Source organism: Haemaphysalis longicornis, unplaced genomic scaffold, assembly GCF_048455015.1.
Source record: "Haemaphysalis longicornis isolate Haplotype H1 unplaced genomic scaffold, Haemaphysalis longicornis Haplotype H1 scaffold_3, whole genome shotgun sequence".
In the NCBI taxonomy this organism is placed as follows: Eukaryota; Metazoa; Arthropoda; class Arachnida; order Ixodida; family Ixodidae; genus Haemaphysalis; species Haemaphysalis longicornis.
This window is the reverse complement of record NW_027526335.1, coordinates 95,005,742-95,027,171: the sequence shown is the minus strand read 5'-3', so window position 1 is coordinate 95,027,171 and position 21,430 is coordinate 95,005,742. Positions and strand designations below refer to the sequence as shown.

Here is a 21,430-nt window from a genome sequence, read left to right as displayed (position 1 = left end):
TTTCATTTTTTTTACAGGGAAGCTTTCTTTTGCTTTTGTACAGGATTTGCAGGGAACGAGCGAACGATCTATGTACATTGACAAATGAGTAACGACGCAAAAAAAGACCTGTACTATTGTGCTGGGTTATGTGGGTCTGCGAAGGACAAGATAAATCTCTACATTGGCCGTAGCCTGAAAAAAAAGTCAGAGCTTTGATTTTAAACGGCACACATAGTTTACCTTCACGCGGAATCTTGAGTTCTGCCCGCTTCAAGTGCCACTGCCCGAAGCCTGATTGGCTGAAGGCAACCGACACGGATATGGCGCACAACAAGCAGGACGGTGAGTTGGTTTCTGCAACCACGGTACAAATACAAGAGACCCCGAAGGACGATTTGGAAACGTACATGTTAGAATTTCGCCCCCGCGTCATTGATTTGATAAAAAAAATGCAACTATAAGCATCTTTCCTGCCCGGGGTATTCCTTGTTGACCACCGCAAGCTTCTCCGTATCTCGTCAAGTGCCGGCTGTATCAGCGTGCCTCCGCGTCTGTTTTGTTTTATCATCTGTACCTTGCGATCAGATTATTTCTCTCGCAGGGGCTTATCGTTTTTGTTCCCAATGCTTGAAGGGCATCGGGTGAAGAACGAACGCTCTCCACAGTTCGCGTAACTTTCCATCCATCAAAGCTTGATCGTCCAGGTCCACTACGGCGCAGTAGGGGTTATTTGCTTCAAAGTGGGTAAGTAGACTACGGCGAGTTTTTAGCACTACGCGAGCGCACAGTGCATCGCTTCTTCGCATTCTGCCTCATATTTTGTGCTAGCGGAGTCTCCGCAAAACTGGCAGAATTGATGAGAGTGTTAGATTGATATCATGTTTTTTTTATTAGTGGTACTTATGCCGTGTATTGGCATGAAGAGATCGATTGCACTCACACGATTCCACTACATGCATAGATAAATAGGGATATCAATACTACGCGTTTGCCTATATTGCAAGCTGAAAAGTCGCAGCCTTTGTTATGGGTTATCGGAATTATTGCCCGCTTAAACACACTCACAAACAAGAGTTCCGATTTGCAGCCAGAACATAACGCAAATCTCCCGCCCCTCTTTGAATACTGCTTGGAATTCGCATCATGGCACGCGAAAAGAATTTTCCTACTTTTCGACATTGAAGAGATGAAGTTACCGCGGTTTATGTGCCCTGATCACGTAATTGGTAATTTTTTGTTGTAAAAAGGCTTTTCTGCAGCGTGGTTCTATTTTGCTTACAACAAACTACAAAGAGGGTTGCTCACCAAGAGGTATTCAATCCGTGCACCGCCATTTTCCAGAATATCATAATCCGGGGTAGCTGCACCCACTACAGATAGCGATCCACTAGAAACGCTCCACTGAACACGCTCGTTGTTATGCGAAAGAACCTTGCTGTGGAATCATCGTTGCAGATCCGCAGCAAAACACCATCACGTCTATCTAAACTATGTTTTATGCGAATGCATTACTTTACTCAGTAGGAGAAAATCCGGTGACTCCGGAGCACAGATGACACATATACTGAACGAAAGATGGCCTACACTACAGGCTACCGTAAATGGAATAAAAAAATAAAGATGTGAGGCGCGAAAAAAGCATTGCTTAGTTATAGAGGCAACGTCTTGGAATAGAGCTACTCCATTACCAATCATGTTCTCGAAGAACTGAAGGTCTGCTCAAAGAGTAAGAGACTGTTGTGTAATTTGAGCACGATTATTGTAGAAGTAGTCACTAAGCATGTGGCATTGAAGTACGGTTCCTTTTATTTTCCTTTTACTGCAAAGCAGTATATGTCTAACGCCCCCAAGTCTTTATTCCGGTGTCATCGATTCACTCGGCGCCGTTCCGGGGCTCCTCCTCCCCACCGTTGGCACCTCTTTCACAACTATTTTCCATCTTGCCTCCACCATTGCCCCTCGTAAAGTTGCGCAGGCGGCAGCTACGGTGGTATGCGGCTAACAGATGATTGCGAAAAATCTGAGGCTTCGCGCTGAGACACAGTCGGTTCGCGCGCAAGAACAAATAGGGGCGCTCGAATCGCGCTCTCTCGCCGCGGTCGGTTCGCGCTTAAACCACATATGTCGTTCGCGCGCGCTCCGGTCGCTAACATCTGTGGCGTGATCGTGACGTCAATATCACGCGTTCGTGTGGTGGCGCGATTTCGGCGCTATAACACTCTCTCGCGAGGGGCATTGGGTTGGATGCGATTGGATTGGCTTGGATTGGCTTGGCTTTGATTGGTTTGGATTTGGATTGGATTGGATTAAAGTGGATTGTGTTGGATTGTGTTGCGTCATAGCCGCGCCACGTTGCGTCATAGCCGCTCCCCGTTTCGTCATAGCCGCGGCAGGGGGTTCACGGCACGTTTCACGTTTCACCATCGACTTCATCGACAATGTCTACGCTGGAAGACAACAATTACAACAACAACAACCAATACGTAATCCATACGACTTGCAGGCGCTCCCCCCGCGGAAATGCTCTGCATTTGATCGTGCCCCTCGCGAGGGGGATGTTTTCTTTCTTTTTTCGAAGGGCTATTATTTCGGCGTCATCTTGTTGCGCTGATGCGAGTGCGGTGAACTCGATGTCAGCCGAGTTGTGGGAACTGGAGATTGCGGCGACACGTGAGAGTGCATCCACGGCAGCGTTGTCCTGCCCTTGCACGTGCCGTATGTCCGTTGTGAATTCCGCGACAATAGACAGATGGCGGGTTTTACGGGGTGAAAATTTGGTGGAGTTCGACCGGATGGCGAAGGTCAGAGGTTTGTGGTCCGTCTGGATATAGAACTCTCGACCCTCTAAGAAGTGCCTGAAGTGACGTACAGCCATGTACATTGCAAGGAGTTCTCTTCCGAAAGTGCTGTAGCGTGACTCTGCGGGTGACAACTTGCGGGAAAAGAAAGCAAGGGGTTGCCAGGCATTGTCCACAAACTGTTGCGGGACAGCTCCGACTGCTGCGTCAGATGCATCGGTCATTAGGCAAAGCGGAACTCCCGGTCTCGGATGAACGAGAAGGGTTCCCTGGGACAGCTTGGTCTTGACATTCTTGAAAGCGGTTAGTGCTTCTGCAGACCAAGTGAATGAAGATGCTTTTGGTTTGTTTCCCGTGAGCATGTCTGTCAGTGGGCGGAGGAGAGCGGCGCAGTCCGGGATGAAACGGCGGTGAAAATTTAGGAGGCCAAGGAACTCGCGGAGTTTGCGTATGGAAGATGGCTGCGGAAAGTCTTCGATGGCCTGTACTTTTGAAGGCAAGGGGCGAATGCCATTCTTGTCTACACGGTGGCCGATGAAGTCCAGCTCGTGAGCTCCGAACTCGCACTTGGCTCTATTGACGATAAGGCCGTATTCGGCAAGGCGACTGAAGAGTTGGCGAAGGTGCTGGATGTGTTGTTCTGCGTCGCTACTGAACACAAGCAAGTCATCGATGTAAGCGAAGCAGAAAGGTAATCCTCGGGTCACGGTGTCAATGAACCGTTGGGAAGTTTATGCAGCGTTGCGAAGGCCGAAAGGCATGCGCACTTACTTAAAAAGTCCTAACGGCGTAATGATTACCGTCTTCGGAACATCTGCCGGCTTCACAGGAATCTGATGGTAGGCGTTAACAAGGTCGATCTTAGAGAAAATAGTCGCCCCATGCAGTGTCGCTGAGAAGTCTGCAATGTGCGGAAGGGGGTAACGACAGTGGCGTTGTTGAGCAACCGGTAGTCTCCGCAGGGACGCCAGTCTCCAGGTGACGGCTTTGGAACCATGTGCAGCGGGGATGCGTAAGGGCTCGACGACGGTCGAACTATTCCGAGCTCAAGCATGTGTTCGAACTAGTCACGTGCGATCTTGTAGCGGTCAGGCGGTAAGCGTCGAGCTCGAGCGTGAATGGGTGAGGCCGTCGTGACAATGTGATGAGTGACGTCGTCGGACAGGGAGGAGGAAGTTGGCAGGTCGGAGAAGGGACGGGAATTCCTCAAGAAGCTTGTCATAGACCGACTTCGACGAGGTGCTTGCGACCGCCAAGAGCGGTTCCTTCGATGCCATACCAAGCACAGAGAGGTGCGTTGTAGCATCAATGAGGCGCTTGCGGTGCATGTCAACTAACGAGTTGTAGTGACGCAAGAAGTCTGCGCCAATAATGGGGTAGGCCACATCAGCGATAAGAAAAATCCATCGAAATGTTCTCCGGAGGCCAATGTTGAGTGACAGCGATTGTTCTCCGTAGGTTGCAATGGGAGTCTTGTTGACGGCTTGTAAGCTGCTTGTGGTTTGCCTGCGCTTGCGAAACACGGCTGAGGACGGTATTACGCTGACCTCAGCGCCTGTGTCCACAAGGAAGCCCAGTCCGGTGGTTTTGTCCGTCACAAAAAACCAGCGGCTTACTTTGCAACCGACACCACTCACCGCCTCTAGTGGTGCGCCGGGGAGTCTCCCTGAAAAGTGCAGGGGGTTGTGCACTTCCGCGCTGCTTTTCCAAAGTTGCGATCACACCAGCATACGCCTTGCCTTGAAGGAAACGGCGAACGGCGGCCCGAGAAGGAGCGGCCGCGCGAGGGAGAGTGTTGGCGCTGAGCTGACATAGCGGCAATCTGATCTGATAGCTTGGTGATCTCCCCACGGAATCCCTCACGCAGGCTCTGCAGCGCAGGTGGAGACGGCGTTGTGGGTGCTGCTTTAATGAGCCCGGAACGTTCTGGAAGTGATAAGTTGAACACGGGACGTTCGACAGGAGTGGAAATGTCCGTGACGGAGTCCGCAAGTTGGGCCAGCTGGGAAATGGATTAACCTCTCGCGGTGGCCAGCACCATGCGGACGGAGGTGGGCAGGTGTTGAAGAAAAAGCTCTCGAAGCAAAGCTTGCTCGAACGTGGCTTCCTTTTCTCCAAGGAGCTGTTGAAGGCGACGCAGTAGCTGTGAGGGTTTGCGATCACCGAGTTCTTCAGATAGTAGAAGCTGCAACCGTCGCTGTTCCGACATTGTCGTCCACTGGATGAGTTCACTCGTTAGGGTGTCAAACGGGGCGGTCACCGGCCGTGAAACAATAAGGTCGCGAAGCTGGGTTGCGATCTCAGGAGGCAGCGCAGACACGACGTGATTGAATTTCTGGCTCTGCGACGTGATGCGAGCAACGGCGAACCGGCTGTTTACGTGGGCGAGCCAGAGCTGTGGGTCCTCAGGCCAGTACTGGGGAAGCTTCAGCGAAAGTGCAGCCACGTCCCCCTGAGCGGCGGAAAATGTTCGATGGCTGTCATCTGCAGCAGTGGCTCCGAGCTGGGCATCCAGAGCGGTTTGATTGTCAGCTGCCATGTCCGATGTCCGTGGTCACCAATTCTGATGCAACACGAGGAAATAAAAACGCCAAGCCACAGAACACATATATTAGGAACACGTCAGCAGCTGAAGGGCCCACAGAACAGGGAGGATTTTAGAGAAGCAAAGGTCTAGCTTTGCCTGTACTGCCAGAAAAAGCGTAGTGGCGGCGTCGTGAACTACCGAGGGCGCACGCTTGATGGCGCTGTAAACAAGGCTTTGTAAACATGGCGGATTCTTTTTGCACAGGCTGCTTGAGCTCCTTAATAACATGGCTGCCCTCGCACAGCGGCCGCCGGCTCGCTGCTCCTGCTGGTTCCTGGCTGGCACGCTGGCCGCGTGTTTACTTCCGCCGCGCTAGTGAAGTGATGTTACGCCAGGTGACCAGATGGCCTCGACTGGCACAGACCACAGTGAGCAGCAAGTGAGAGCAAATCGTTTATTGACATCCGCAAGTTTACAGAGGCCAGGACATCATTTCATTTCGATCGCTGCAATTGTAGGTCGCTTTCGTGACATTTTTTTTGCCATAACAACTCGTTCAGTTGCACTAAGATTTCGAACGAAGGGCTTATTGCTTCCAATATTCTGCTGCCCGTATCTTTTTTTCTTTTTGGACGTCGCGACAAGTTACGATGGACACAGACGCTTGGAAATTCTCTCGGATTAAAGCGATAGTTATTGCGAACTCTATCGCTTACTGCGAACATATCTGCATTTCAACGTAGCAATGGAACTAAACTCCGTGAGCGAGTGTTTGAGACACGGCGTTTTTTCCTCTATCTCTTTTTTTTGGGGGGGGGGGGGGGGGAGGGGGGGTGCGATAGGCCCCAAGCACGCGCTAAGCAGCATCACAAGTTGGAAAAAAAAGAAAAAAAACACCTACGGCGTTAAAAATATTTATCTGACTTTCTTTAGCAACACTTAGAAATTTTTAAAAGTACTCCGATATGCTCTGTTGCGTGAAAATTCCCAACTAGTTTATTTACAGTAATGCTTCTTGCATGCCCCATTATTACACTTGATGCTGGCATAAACAGTAGCTTTACCGTTCAATAATAGGATGTACATAAGGTTGGTATCAGCTGTTTATTACGCTCTAGGGCGTTTACGAATCATGTGCGGTAATTAATACCCATGAATGAGATATCTCACTTGCTGATGACATATAAAATGTTATTAAACACTTTCGGTCTAAATATTTTACACAGTAAAAATGCGACATGAAATTTAATTTCCATAAGCAAGAGAGGATAAATATGATTTCAGAACCCAGCTGCACAATAACGTATTACGCACCCTGTGTTGACTCGCACTTGCACGTCGAAGAGCCACATTATTAGTTCCATTACCGTGATTAACACTGTTCGCTGCAATGAGTTGAATTTCACCTCGTTAATCTTGTATTGTTTTTGTTCTCATCGTCTTATTTTTTGTATGCGTTGCAACGCTGACTACACCTCGGCCAAAAGCCCCGCCCCTCCCTCCCCACCCCCTTATGTAATGCCCTTTCAGGTGTAAATAAATGAAATGAAATGTTGAATTTTGCCAGTAGTAAGGTGGATGGCCTTTAATGTATTGACATTAAAATTTTAAAAGCACTTTTTATGGTTCAGTGATTGATAAATGTAAAAAAAAACATGTACATCAGTAAGCAAGACTTACAAATATGATTTAACACTGAAATGCATGGACTGCACTGCACAGTTCGGTACACACACTTAAAGTTCTTAGTCTCCTTGTAGGTTCAATCAATAGTATCTACTATCTTCCATTCCTTACAATTTAGAACAAGACCTGCCTGCATGCACTATTTTTGGGAGTGACATCATGGTGCATTGGTTGAATAGTTTTCACCCACATGTGCAACAATTTGCAGTCGGTGGCTACATGTAAAATTGTACCCTGGAGGGAACTGGGATTTTCACACGCTGACTAACTGAGTGTAGCAGTGGCCTCCCTTATTATGTTCGATACAAAAAGCCCTTGCGAGGTATTCGCAGGCAACCCATCCAACTCGCTAAAGCAATCTGCCCTTGAGGTACAAAGCACCACACCTCCTCCTTCCTTACTTTTGCCAAACGCTTATCCCTGTTTCTACATGACCCGGGCTACTACATCTCCGCACCTCTAAGACAAACCCTGACCCCTTACATTTCTTTGTGCACAAAGGTTTAAAGCCCACCTGCAAGGTCCACACAGCGCTATTAACAAAGGAGACGCCTACTCGATCACCAGAGCATAGAATCATAGTGTCTATCAGAAATGAGCTGCTCCAATAACGTTTACTTCCTCTCAGCTTCTTGCACGAACTTGCTTTAGGCTGATAACAGGAGCTGTACAATTGGTCTTGCAGCAATTTTTTTGTGCGAAGTGTTCTAAATGTACAGAGAAAGTGAAGTACTCTTGAGCAGCAGTGAAAGGGAATGGAAGTAAGCAAACTAGAACCCGCATTTGCTTTCTTACATTTGCCAATGTGTACGCATCGTGGTTTATTAATAAACGTTGAATTTCGGGGCTAGAGTGAGCTTTGTGGCTAGCTACGTAACAATGTCACATCGCACATTTTGAAGTATGCCGAATACTCACCCGAAGTTAAATATTTTTAGACACCGAATATCGTGTTCTTGAATTGAACAACAACTATGCCATTCATACTCAGAAATATGTACATCACATGTATGAACGCATTATATATGCTGAACTTCTTTTTAACATTTGGTGAAAATACCTGGCACTTTGCAACATTTATCTGCAGGCAACATAATACATTTGCTCGTGCTGAGAACTCCATGTAGTCGCCTTCCGGTGTGTGCTTCTTTGTTCTTTGGTTGTATCTGCAAAAAAAACAAGGAATGAATGCAAAATGTAAATTTAATTGGAAGAACGAATAGTTAAGAGAATCATGTCACACAAATTCAGAGAAACAACTATAAGTTCAAGCTAAATATACATAAACACACCAGTCGGGCGCATGGCTGTCATGTTGAAATGGCCTGCCAGTCCTTGGTGCAGTTGTTGCGTGCGCCGACAATGTTGAAGGTTCAGCCAGAATGTCTAAATGAACACCGACCTCTGAAAAAAAAAAATAACGCAGTATTTTTTAGTTGACGCGTATTAACCATGACGCAAGCATCAGCTGTCACAAGGCATGCTAATATAACCTAACTCGCATCACCACGTCTCTATGAAGGCAAACTTTAGTTGTAGCAAGGCGCTGTTGACTAAATGCTCACTAACGCGCCAAAACAGAAAGGCAACAGTTAGGTAAAGGCTGGGCGAATTACTCTCTTATGGTAGCCTCAAAAGCTCCATCCGAAATAATGCCACACCTTTTGAGGCAAATGCGCCCACAACTTTTCGGGTCCTAGATAGTCAGACATGTTCGAGAGCGGCCAGGACAGTTGAGAGGCTGTTTCTTAGGGGTTTTTCTCTTTTTTCAAGTTTTTTTTGCTAACTCCGCATGCACCCTGATCAAACACTCCTAGGAATACAGATTTTATATTCTAATCATGTAATAAGAAAATATTCCAGCGGAAGTCATGCACAAATGAGGTATTGACGGCGACAACGGTTTCGTTTGCACCGTCTTTCTAGCGGAGTGCATAACACTCACCTTCTGTTGGAAGAATCAAATATTCTGGCCTCGACAGCTGTCTTCCGATGCGGAATTTCCCACATTTGTCCCTCCACAAGCACTCAATTACCGTGTTTTGCCAGTCCTCTCAACAACTGATGGACGCAAAAGCACATAACAGCAATAACAGTCATGAAACGAGTGCTCCGCGCACATAGAAACGGTGGGCCGTTGCAGCGGTTTCAATTAGAATTGGCCGTTTTGTGGTTGCGAATTCAGAAGCGAGGAGGTGCACAAGTCGGCTGTTCGTGAAAAGTTACGTACATTTTTGCTCAACGGATGTTTGATGCGGAACTTGTTAATAATATTTTTAAACAACACATTGCAAGCGAACTTTGTTGGCTCTCTAGGTCACGGAATGAATGTTTTGTATTCTCTACCAAAAGTAACCTTTCGGTTGCGCTGTCTTGTGGACTTGATGGTCGAAAACTGCGCTGTAGGTTGGTCACGTGGGGCATCGATGTTTGCGCCGCCTATAGGGAAACCAGGGAACATCCAAGCTTGAGAGGCCTGACGGGCCAGCGGCAGCTATGCCTGGCCGAACGCTCAGAGTTTCCGGGAGCACTGACTGCTCGCGCCACGAGGCTCGCGCAGTGAGCCCCAGAGTGGTGCTTCGTCGTCTTCGCTGCGTTTATGCTGCTACAAGTACATCACAAGTGGGGCTTGGGTGTCCGCTTACCTTTCCCTTTTTCATTTTCGGTTTGGGTGGTGCGGTGCATACACGAACATAAGTTTTCGTTACGGGAAAGCTGTGGCTTTCGGTGTAACCATTATGTTAATAACCCTTGCCAAATAAAGAAAAGTACTGGTGATAATGCACTGTCAAAATCAAAATTACATTACAGAGTGAGTGTTTAGTAGGGAGTTACAGGTTATGGCGCCATGCGTACGCTAAAAAAGAGAGAAAAAGCAACACCACTACGGTTCCCCGCGATTTTTGCGAAATGCTTGGGCGCACCGCAAAGTATTTTGCAGTGAAGCCGCCGTCGAGTGACATCTGGCAAATCGATAAAAACTTCCGCCCCCGTGAACGTCAAAATGAAAACAGCGGGCACCGGTGGATGGCGCCTCCCGGCGCAAGAAGTTCGAAGTTGTGGGGCAAGGCTTGTCGACGGCGCCCAAAAAACTTGCCACACAAACACAGCTGGAATCAATTGTCACTCGGGCGTCGGAACAAATTCGGTTGAACTGCTGATGTCTCTTCAACACCTATACAAATAAATAGTGGCGACGGGCTCACTCGCTTCGCCGACACTTGCCAACTCCACAGAGGTTAAGTGTAAGTGCGGCATTTCGTTCAGAAATATGCGGTGGCGTCCGCAGTTAAGTTATCTAACCTCCTTCTTCATCGTGACTTCGGTAACAGCGTAACAGCTAACAGCGTAAGAGATAATACCTATGATGTAACATAATCATTTCAAAGTGTAGGGTCTCGGCCGTAAAATGCGATTTTCCGTGTTAAATACGTGGCAACAGCTTAGCGTGTGAAACAGCCCTCCTGCAACGGGTGTCACCAAAGTCAACGCAACATGACATGGCAATGAAAAATGACAGAGATCGCGTGTACGCAAACCGCCAGCTTCTCTGTCTCTCCCTCTCCTTGTCTTTCACGTTAGCCAAACCCTGCCGCAAGTATAAAAGAGGCGCACACAGCACCGAACATGACAAAAAACGCGTGATGGTACTCTTGGCCCACGCATGAAAGAAGAGTATGAGATGACGCGACCTCACGCGCCCGGATACGCAACCCAAGCCCCCTTGGCGCCACTGCCTCTTCTCTTTTCCTTCCCAGATCCGGGAGCGTTCGGCCCAGCATGTGAATTACGGCAGTTTTTGATGGACTTTCTAGACATTCTTGGGATACCTAAACGCGGTAATTCTGGAAAAACGAAAACACCCGCGCGTGGATATTTAGCCCTTGAGCGCAGGTCCCCAGGGGGCGTATTCTCTAAAACGCGGGCCTTCGTTTTGAAACGACGCGGTATTGGCGTGCAAAAGGGATAAGCAAGGCCGAACTAGCACCTCAGCGCAGCACTCTCTACACTCGTGCCTTCCGTCTTGGCGTGATGAAGGATCATTGGTCCTCGTTATATCTTTGGATTTAAAGGGGGCATTTGATTCCATCTGGCACCCGTATTTGCTGCACTTTTTGCGAAGACACAAGTGCCTTTCGAACAGTTACAGCCGGTTCGAGTCATTTTTACACCACACGGTGGTTCATTACAATGCTGATTCTGGGTGCGTGCGGGCGAAAACCGTGAGAGGCCGTCCGCAAGGCTCGCCGCTCAGTCTCCTACTGTAGAATATTGTGATCCACAACCTATTCTGCCTTGCTGTATCGCAGGATGTGCACCTGCACACTTACGCTGACGACACCGTCGTTGTAGTCAAGGGTAAGGCGCGGCATAGACTACAATTTGCGCACGTAAGATCGCCATGTTTACAAATCACTTCACTGTCCCCTTAAGGTAATTCGACTTCCATACACAATGTGATGTGTATGGAACGACGTAACAGGTGGTCCGCATAAGTTTATGGTCATTCCTGCTGTTAATGGTGCATATTCCTAATCTTCGAGAAAAAATCCGTCCTCCGTCACATTCTAATGCGTGAAGAATTTGGCGGGTATTCGCAACCCTCGGCCAAGCCCATGTCCAACACAAATCACGCAGGTATTGCCGTCCGCTAAATCATCGAATACGGGCTCAGACGTCCCACAGACCACTTTACACGTAGCGCCACCATCCTACCACAAATATGCGCATTCGCCTTTTACAAGAAGTGGACAAAATTGAATCTCGAAGCTTCGTCTTGGGAGCTGCGATAAAGAACGCGATAGGCTTTCCCTGAGCCGCCGTCTCGACACCGTAATGGTCGGTGGCTGGGAAATTGAGGTCGGCGAGCAACACTTTTGTAAAAGAGTGGCATATTTCCACTGCCCTGTCACCCTTCTGGTAAATATCCCACCCTTATTTAACTTACTCAGTCTTTAGAACAGTTAAACAATCATCTAAGAACCAAACACAGACTTCCAGGCTTTATCCATTCCCTCCGGTGAGACCGGTATAGCGCGCAGTCTTGCGCGTAATAAAATGGCGGCACAGTAAAATGGGGCAATTTCTGGTATTTATGAATAGTTAGGCTCCCTGGTAGAAAGTGTGAACTTATCTGAATGGTGTAAGGGGGACTTGTGCACTGTGGCAAACCCACCTAAATTATAACTGAAAATAGCAAAGTCCACAATTGAGCAAGTGAATATTCGCCGCAAATTTCATTTACGCTTGCATAAGTGCTGCACGTGTCCATGCGACAGAAGAAACTTGAGTTCGTTTGTAAGAAGATAATATTTTTAGATAGGCGGTTTGCGCGTTCTTGCTAAGGGCAATTTAACAAATCTCGCAAACCCGCACACAGGCACACACACGCATGAAGGAGAACTCAGCGCATCCGCGAAAATGTTTGTTGTGGACGTCCTTGAGTCGATACGACAGTGATAGCATTGATCCCTTAAACTAGTCAGTTAATCTTCGTGAAGCTGTTGTTCGAAAATAGCGTTGCTGACAACGGGGAAAGGCATGTTCTGGGAGTACATTTCAATTTATAATGTAGTGTATATTGAGAAGTTACATATTCGCACCTGACACGCCGACGTTCTCGCTATAGTTTTGGTGAATTAGGTAGTTAAGGGGATTCTAGAGGGCTTCACGCGTTCATATAATACGGAAAAGTTTGAATATCCACCGAGATGAAACGTCCAACGAGACAGAAGATCCAGTCGAGCCTGAATATCCACCGAGACGAAAGATCCACGAGACGCAAGGTCCAATCAAGCCTGAATATCCAACGAGATCAAAGATCCACCGAGACGAAAATTCACTGTTGGAAGTTTCGTCTCGTCGGATCTTTAGTCTCGTTGGACCTTTAAACGCTGAATCGCCGCTGTGCCTCCTTGTGATCCACTCCTTTCGCCCACCAGTGACGAGCCGCACCTCGCCTCCAAATAATGCATCCTCGCCGCAGTCTCGCCTCTCTGGCATCCTCGCCGCCCTGGCCAGTGGGAGGTGCCCGTGTGCCTCCGACGCCAAGCACCTCCGCCTCCCCGCTTGTCGCAGCCACGCATGAATCTTCTGGAAATGTGCAGACTCTCTGAAAGATGCCCATTGCTCAGACCGTCCTCTAAGCAGACGACCCTTCCGTCTACTGTCATGTTTTGGTAACCTGGACTGTCGCCGTGGTGAAGCTTTGCAACCTCCCCCCCCCACTGTTAGGATGAGACGCCCCTCGACTCCAAGACACACATCCTCGTCACAATCTTCTGGCTAGTAGGCAGGCAGCCAGACAGGTATAATTTACTGGCAAGCGGGCAGCCTCTTTGACGGGCAGGCAACTTCACTGGGTAGCAGAGAGCCTGCGCGCCCGCCATCTTTTTGGTACCATCAAATGTGTACACACGCACGCCCACACACACACACACACACACACACACACACACACACACACACACACACACACACACACACACACACACACACACACACACACACACACACACACACACGCGCGAATTTTTGCACAATAGGGCAAAGTTTTCGCATTGAAAATAACTTAGTTTGTCTGCTGCAGTTTACACGCACCTATAGTTGTAACGGCGTTTTAGCTTTAACACGAAATCATTAGTAGTGCGAGAAGTCGAAAACTGTCCGGCGTCGGCGTCAGCCTCCGATGTCAGGCGTGGCAGGTGGCGTTTAGAGCGATTTCGTTCTGCCCACATTCCATCTGCAAACAAACTGGCTAGAAGGAAGGAACGGCTATCATCATCAATAGCCTATCTACGCGCACTGCAGGGCAAAGGCCTCTCCCATTATTCTCCAATTACCCCAGTCCTGTGCAAACTGTGACCAATCTATCCCTGCAAACTTCTTGATCTCAAATGCCCATCTAACTTTCTGCCGCCCCCTGCAACGCTTGCCTTCTCTAGGGATCCACTCTGTTACCCTCAATGACCAACGGTTATCATGCCTTCGCCTTATATGCCCTGCCCACGTCCATTTCTTTTTCTTAATTGCTACTAATATGTCCTTAACACGCGTTTGTTCCCTGAAAAACTCCGCTCTCTTCTTGTCCCTTAATGTTACACCTATCATTTGCCGCTCCATTGCTCGCTGAGTCGTTCTCAATTTAAGTTGAACCCTCTTAGTGAGCTTCCAAGTTTCTGCCCCGTAGGTGAGTAGCTGTAAGATGCAGCTGTCATACACTTTCTTCTTAAGGGACAATGGTAGGCTGCCATTCATTATCTGAGAATGCCTGCCGAATGCACTCCACCCTTTTCTTATCCTTCAAATTATCTCTGCCTCATGGTTGGGATCCGGGGTCACAACTTGGCCTCAGTAGATATATTCGCTTAGTACTTCCACGGCCTCGCCACCTATCTGAAACCCCTGTACCGTCCCGAGGTTATCGATCATTACTTTAATTTTCTACATATTTATTTTCAGCCCCACGGTTCTACTCTGTTTGTCCAGTGCGGAAAGCCTGCTTTGCAATTCCTCCCCCGAGTTACTTAACAAGGCAACGTCATCAGCAAATCTGAGGTTACTGAGGTATGCTCCATTAACCCTTACTCCCACCTGTTCCCAATCCAACGTTCTGAAAGCTCATCCGCCCAATAAGGCTACAAGACATGACGTGGACGCCTGTCCAGCGCTTGAGAAAGGGAAGGCTGTGAGGGGTAGATGTGCTGTGTGTTAACTGCTGCGACGCATGGGAAAACTGAGACGATGGCGGGAGACCCGGCGAAATGTGACTCGGCCAGCCTTACGAAGTAATTACGAAGGCGCGAGCCCGCCGAGGGAAGCTGAAAAAATAAAGGCACTCTTAGATTCAACGCCAACCAGGTCGGTTGCACGTCGCTCGCTCATTTCGAATACCACAGGACTGACCTTTGGGTCACGTGTGCACCTCGTAATCCACAAATTGGTGAAGCACTGGTGACCCGCGTGCTCGTGCAGGGCAAGGCCAAAGCCAGAGTGAATGTGTGGGCTGACTTTCATTTGTACTTCCTTAACTGGACTTGAAACTTGTAATGGGATGCCATCCCTTAATCCAACTTAACTCAATGGTGGCGGCGAAAGTTCTGATCAATGGCCATAAACCGCACATGGAAATCTGGCCGGAGAAATCTTGTTACGATTAAAGCATAGTTTATTGCTTTCTTTCTCGGTACGGCTACTGCAGCTAACAGAGTAACAACTATTGCAGGAACATGGAGCCAGGCCGTCAGAAGCCTTACGGCCAGATCATCGATGGTGTACCACGCTGTCCTTTTCTGACACCAGAGACTCTCAGACAGGGCCTCAACTTCGTCGCTGCAAAGGACGACCTCTTGCAGGTGTCCTATCCGAAGAGTGGCACACACTGGGTTCAGTACATCACGCAGCTTATTCTCAAGGAGGGCGAGCCGATCAGGTCATACCAGGAGTTCCAGAAGGGAATCTCGTCCCCTGAGTACCTGTTGGGGGTGAAGGACTTGAAGAGTGACCTACCTTTCCGCCCGCTCGTGAGCCACCTGCCACTTCGGAAGGAAAAGATGAACCCGGAAGCTAAATACATCTACGTGGCCCGCAATCCTTGGGACTGCTGCGTGTCATTCTATCACCACGTAAACAAGACCACTTGCTGATTTTTTAAATTGCGGCTGTGTACCTATTCTCAGAAAATTTTTTGTTGACGTCACTCAAAACGGGTAGCGACTAAATCTCATTTACTTTCAAAATATTCATTTCAACCAAGAAGAACATCATTCATGTGTCAGAGTTGCGGGTATTTGTGCAGATATTACAATGGAAGAAAATATGTGACTTCTTTTTACATTTTTACGTTCGTTATCTTAACCATTGTTGCCTTCAAATATGTTTTCGCAATCCCAGTGCTACGCGATATCACTGCATTCTAGCAGTATTTATGTAAATTTATTGAGTGTTCTGCTAAATGTTACTGCACAGGAGTAATTGAAGGAGAAATCCTACTTTTTCTTCAAGATTAGGTCCTGGAGGTAGTTCTGCTATTGTTTCGAAAGGCATGCCGGGTGACAAGCATTATCGAATGTGACGGCTTTGGGGCTGAAGAAAAAATGGAGCATATACCTTCTTGTTGCTACCAAAATTTGCCGGATAGACACATGCTTGCTATTGTGTTAAGAGGACTGGACGGTCGCCCGTTCATGGTACAGACAATCTTAGTACATCGGTTCGTACCATCAATTCCACAGAAGGCGACCAACGCCTCTCTGCGTTTCCTGAACAATACATGTTTACATGAATGTCTAAAATGCCTGAGAAAAGGTTTATGATTGCGGGCGCTGTTTGTGCTCGTCCCTGCCTCTTTTCGTTTGGCCTTTCGCCCCTGAATTCCATTCCCAGTGCTTGGTAGCGAAAGGGGAACTGCACATGGTTAACCCTCCGAACTCTTTGTTTCGCTTTCTCCTTCCTTTCAAGCCATCAGGCGCAACTCTATGGACGGAAACTTTTTTGACAAACCTTCTGAATATTTATGGCCCGTTTACACTGAGCAGATAGCCTCGCCTAGAACAGATGGCGCTAGCGCGCCAGTAGAGCTGCGAAATGATTCGTTAGCAACATGAGCCAAGCACGAAGAAAAGCCACAATTTCACATTGTTTTACGAGTCGGAGCTCATGCTTGTCGCGGCGAAATGCAACTGAACATCCGCGCACGCGGTCCAACGTACACGTGGAGGCCCTGGAGCGCCGGCACCTCTCACGTGATTCGATTATTCTGTCGTGATAGTTTCGGTTCCCTTCGTAAGCCTGGTGTGGCGCGCTAATTCAATTCAATTCAATTCAATTCAATTCAATTTAATTTTTATTTTTCCAGAAAAAACAACAACAACATTCTGGAAGGGTTCACGGGCTAAAAGCTGAGTATGAACAGCTTGACTGGATTGCAACGTGTAGATCACTAATTGTAGACGACTAATTGCAATGTGTAGACGACAATGTGTAGACGACTAATTGCAACGTGTAGATCAGGCGAAGTGTTCAAAAGCAGAGAAATAGATGTTTGAGTTTTTCGATTGCAACTATACCCATTGCGTAACGTTTTTCAACCGCTTGCATCAATTGTTGGCAAAACCTGCAATTATTCAGAGCACCTGAAACACTGCCCGTACATCATATATAGCCTAACCATCATATCCTGCTCATGTAAACTCGGTGCACTTTCGAGTTCCTCGGCGGTAAAGGACAAGCAATCTACGCTCCCCGTAACATGCGTACGCGGCTTCCGTATGCTTTCATAAGTTTCGCCGAAGCCTGTAATTAGGTGATGAGTTCTCAACTTTTTCCACACATCAGTGCTAATATTCTCCTCATTGGAAGAGAATGTCATTGGGCCCCCACATTTGGTCGTTAGACCAATGGGCAAGAGTTGTATGCACTATTCTAAGCTGTGCGAAGACAGCCATTCAGAATTGCCTACTAGTTACCTCCCCGCTCGAAACCTTGCTTAGATATAAACCAGTTGCATGTCCTCAATTTATTTATTTATTTATTTATTTATTTATTTATTTATTTATTTATTTATTTATTTATTTATTTATTTATTTATTTATTTATTTATTTATTTATTTATTTATTTATTTATTTATTTATTTATTTATTTCAATGCTCTCAATGCTCCGGAAGGCGTACCAGAGCGGAGTGAGAAGGTTATACAATGCAAGTTATGGCCGTTTTTAATGAAACAGGATCAGGGTTGCTGGCAACACAGGCGAGGAGGCTGTTCTAGTCTGATGCTGTCTTCGGCAAAACGAATTAAAAAGTAAATTGGTCCGGCAACTGGGCGCTGCAACTTTTAATCCGTGGTCAAAGCGTGGGGAAATGTAAATGGAGGAGAAACCATGTCAGTTCTAATGTCGAAATTAGTGTAATATATCTCGTGAAAAAGATTTATACGCGTAATTTTCCTGCAAGTTGTTAGAGTGCAAAGTTTAAGGTATGCTTTCATGGCTGAGTCGCAATCACTAGCTCTAACATATTGGTTACGGTTGGTTAGAAAGCACTCAATCCACTTAAGAATTTTGGCATTAATGTTAATTTTCCAAAGTTTTAAGAGAACTAAGAGAAGAGAGACTGTGTCGAAGGCCTTTTTTGAAATCTATAAAAACGTAGTCAACACAGGAACGATTGACGGCAGTAAATAGGTCATTAGCAAACTGCAGCAACCTGGTTTTGCAAGAGTAGTTTCTCCTAAAACCATGCTGATGTTTATAACAAAAGTTGTTAGATTCAAGGAATGCAATTTAATTGGAGTAAATAATATGTTCAAACAGTTTGCATGGAATACTTGTAAGGGAATGCATGGAATACTTGTTTCCTTTCTTTAAGCTCTGTGCATCGAATAGTTCTCTGAAGACATGAAAAATACGCAAGAACGCCATGAAGTGCTTTGACTTAATGTTTTGTTCAAAACTGGATAATAACTCGCGCGCGCTTGATTTTCTCGTACACCAAGCCCAACGTTCTGGAAATCCAATCATCTGAATTCCCTGCAGCACTTACTTCTTTATGATCCGGGTGCAAACATTCTCAGTTTTAGTATAACGCCCCTAAATAGGGAGAATTTGTGTATCTAGTGTGGTTCCCCCTCAACCATAAAGATCCCAAGATGTAATAGCTGAGATCTTAAGAGGGTGGCCACATAGGAGCCTCAGTTGCAGATCTTTCTCACTAGTTGTACCTTAAGTGTCATCGGCTTAATGCCCATACCAATGTATGCATATATAGAACAGTTGCTCGCCGAAAATTACGAGGTTTATTATGGCGAAATACACAGGTTGTTGTGGTTTCACTTTTTTTCCCACCTATTTTAGCTCCCTGGTTCCGAAGTTAATCAATAAAAGTGTGCCACAACTAGTTGTCAACTGGTTCCTCGGACAGGTTCAATACCGAAGAGGCTCGATGTCATGATATCGGCTAAAAGCTAGGCGCGCGAAGCAGTGGCACGCATACCAACATTTCCATCACAAATGGTTATCAAAAAAGTGTAACACATCAAATACAGTCATTCACAGTAGAACGAACCACCTTTCTTGCTTATTTCGAATATTTTTGTTTCGTGTATCGCAGGTGAAGCAGTTGAGTGTCTACCGCTTCGAAGATGGAACGTTCGATGACTTCCTCGACGCCTTCTTGGCCGGGGACTTCGGCTACGGAAGCTACTTTGAACACGTCACTGGTGGCTACGCCCTCAGGAACGAGCCCAATGTGTTCTTCGTCACGTACGAACAACTCAAGAAGGATACGCGAGGCACCGTGCTACGTCTGGCTCGTTTCATCGGAGAACGCTACGGAGACAGCCTGGAAAACGACGGAGAAGAGAGCAAGAAGAGAGTAGACTTGATCCTCGAAAGAAGTTCTCATGAAAACATGCGCAGAGTTATGGTTTGTGACTTCAGTGATCACCATGACCCCGAAATGAGAGAAAGGTTGCAAAGATTGAACATTTCGTCCAAGGCCGCACAAGATGGGGACGCCAGTCTGCACAACTTCGTGAGGAAGGCGAAGGTGGGAAGCTGGAAGGAGCACTTTTCCCCGGAACAACTGCGACGTATGGAGACTGCCATCTCAGAAAATACCAAAGGATCTGATGTCATGGACCTGTGGAACGACATTCGAAAGGAAACCTTAGACTTCTGCGAAGGGTCGGGGTAGGGGTTGATGCGCCAAGAAACACAGCACAACTCAACAGGCAAAAGCATTAGCTGCCGTGTATCAGACATGAAATATAACAGTTTGAAACGCCTGCGTGTAATTTGGTTCATACTTTCTTTTTACCCAATCAGTTCTCGAGGATGCCTGTTTTGCCGAATTTTGAGTATTGCTTTTTCAAGAAGGGATAATAATGAATGTGAAGCGGAAGTGGTGGCATTGTTTATAACTAGTTGTTAGTAAAGAGTCTAATTCTTCCGAGCATCACCAAAATGAGAGGTAGCCGTAAGAGCATGCGCGTTGAAGATTTTGCCGACTTGCAGAAACTTTTTAGAACTGCCTCCCCCTTAAAATCCTCAATATGGAACAGCCGCAAAATGGTTAGAAGTCACAAGATCAATGCTTCATGGTTAAAGACACATCGTCATCATCAATTATCGACACCTTGGGGTCTCTAGTGGGGTCGAAATATTCCACTGGGAAATAGCTTTGTCGAAAATCTGAGTAAACTGGCGTTTACCCCATAATTTCGGGACCGGAGGAATTAGTACAAGAGAAATCATAATCCAGTGAGGGGAGACACAGTGAGGGGGAGAGAGAGATAAAACATGTTTAGTAGCGCCATAAGGTTAAGATTTTCTGATGCAGCCTCACTACACTGTAAAATTATTTACGGTGTTAAGGATGTGAATCACTGTATTTAACTAACACACTTACACCCTAAATGTAAGTAACACACTTACACCCTAGCAAAAAACAAAATAAAACACCCTTTATTAGGATCTGTTCGTGTGCTTTTCTAGGATGTAAGGTTGTCATAAACGACGCAGCTCCCTTACACTCTAGAAAAAACACACGAATACATCCTCATAAAGACTGTATTTTAGTTAATTACACTATTTGAAATGGTGTTTTGCTTTGTTTTTTGATAGGGTTTAAGGGTGTTAGGCAAAAAAGGTATAAATAAGTTTACAGTGTAGTATCCAAGGTGTTCTCTTCCAACCAGATAGCACTCCAAAATCTACGGATGGGGTATCGGACCTCCATGCTTTTCTAAAAGAGGGGTCCCATTCTTTAGCATAAGTCGTTTTCAAAATAAGACGTCGCCCTCCGGCCGCAGAGGACTGATTTGATTGATTGGGGCGTTTAACGTGCCGACTTGACACAGCGCCGTAGTGGAGGGATACGGATTAATTTTCACCACCCTCATTCACTAACGCCCTATTTCGCTAGAACCGACACATTTAAATTCTCTTTCTTTCCTCGTACAATAGCTGATTGGAATTCTCTTACAGAGCCCGCATCTCGTTCAAAATGATGTCTGTTGCTTTGTTTTACTTAAGATTCTCTTACAGGCCCTATATCTCATTCGAAGTGACGTTCGTTGCTACATTTGCTACATCTTCCATTGTATTGCTTGCTTTGAATATTATGTTTTACCCACCCTGCATGGACCTTCAATGGTCAGCAGTATGAAATAAATAAATAAAATAAATAAATAAAATCTCGAAACGCACCTCCGTTTTTTTTGTTTTTTTTTTTTTTTTTTGCTTTTCGCTCTCACCAGAAAAGCGGCCACCGCGGAGCAACCACGCCGAAATGTTAAATTGTGCCTTACGGAAGAACAGTGTGATTGCTTGGGATTGCGAGTAGGTTCATTTTGACTGGAAATTTCAGCTTCAACTTAAAAACCATGCATGGTTGAAACAAAACACGGACACAGGGCTGTACGTGTCCATGTTTTTTT

At 46.6% G+C, this 21,430-nt stretch overlaps 1 protein-coding gene and 1 pseudogene across 2 annotated transcripts; one reads left to right on the top strand and one right to left on the bottom strand.

The window, feature by feature from the left end:
- The first annotated feature begins 577 nt into the window (after positions 1–577).
- LOC144174887 (3-alpha-hydroxysteroid sulfotransferase-like) lies at positions 578–19,786 on the top strand. Of its 2 annotated transcripts, none has more exons than XM_077703849.1 (3): positions 578–726; positions 15,218–15,617; positions 19,102–19,786. In XM_077703849.1, the coding sequence occupies exons 2-3, from the start codon at positions 15,222–15,224 to the stop codon at positions 19,684–19,686; spliced, it is 981 nt and encodes a 326-aa protein (XP_077559975.1). In that variant the 5' UTR covers positions 578–726; positions 15,218–15,221; the 3' UTR covers positions 19,687–19,786. The 2 variants fall into 2 exon arrangements, with proteins under 2 accessions (XP_077559975.1, XP_077559977.1); XM_077703851.1 differs by lacking the exon at positions 578–726 and adding an exon at positions 14,536–14,559.
- Positions 3,122–5,858, bottom strand: LOC144173331 (uncharacterized; annotated as a pseudogene).
- Positions 19,787–21,430: the final 1,644 nt, after the last annotated feature.

Coding starts and splice junctions, on each gene's coding strand:
- LOC144174887 (XM_077703849.1), top strand. CDS start 15,222: ATGGAGCCAGGCCGTCAGAAGCCTTACGGCCAGATCATCGATGGTGTA. Junction 15,618..19,101: donor GCGTGTCATTCTATCACCAC/GTAAACAAGACC, acceptor CGTGTATCGCAG/GTGAAGCAGTTGAGTGTCTA.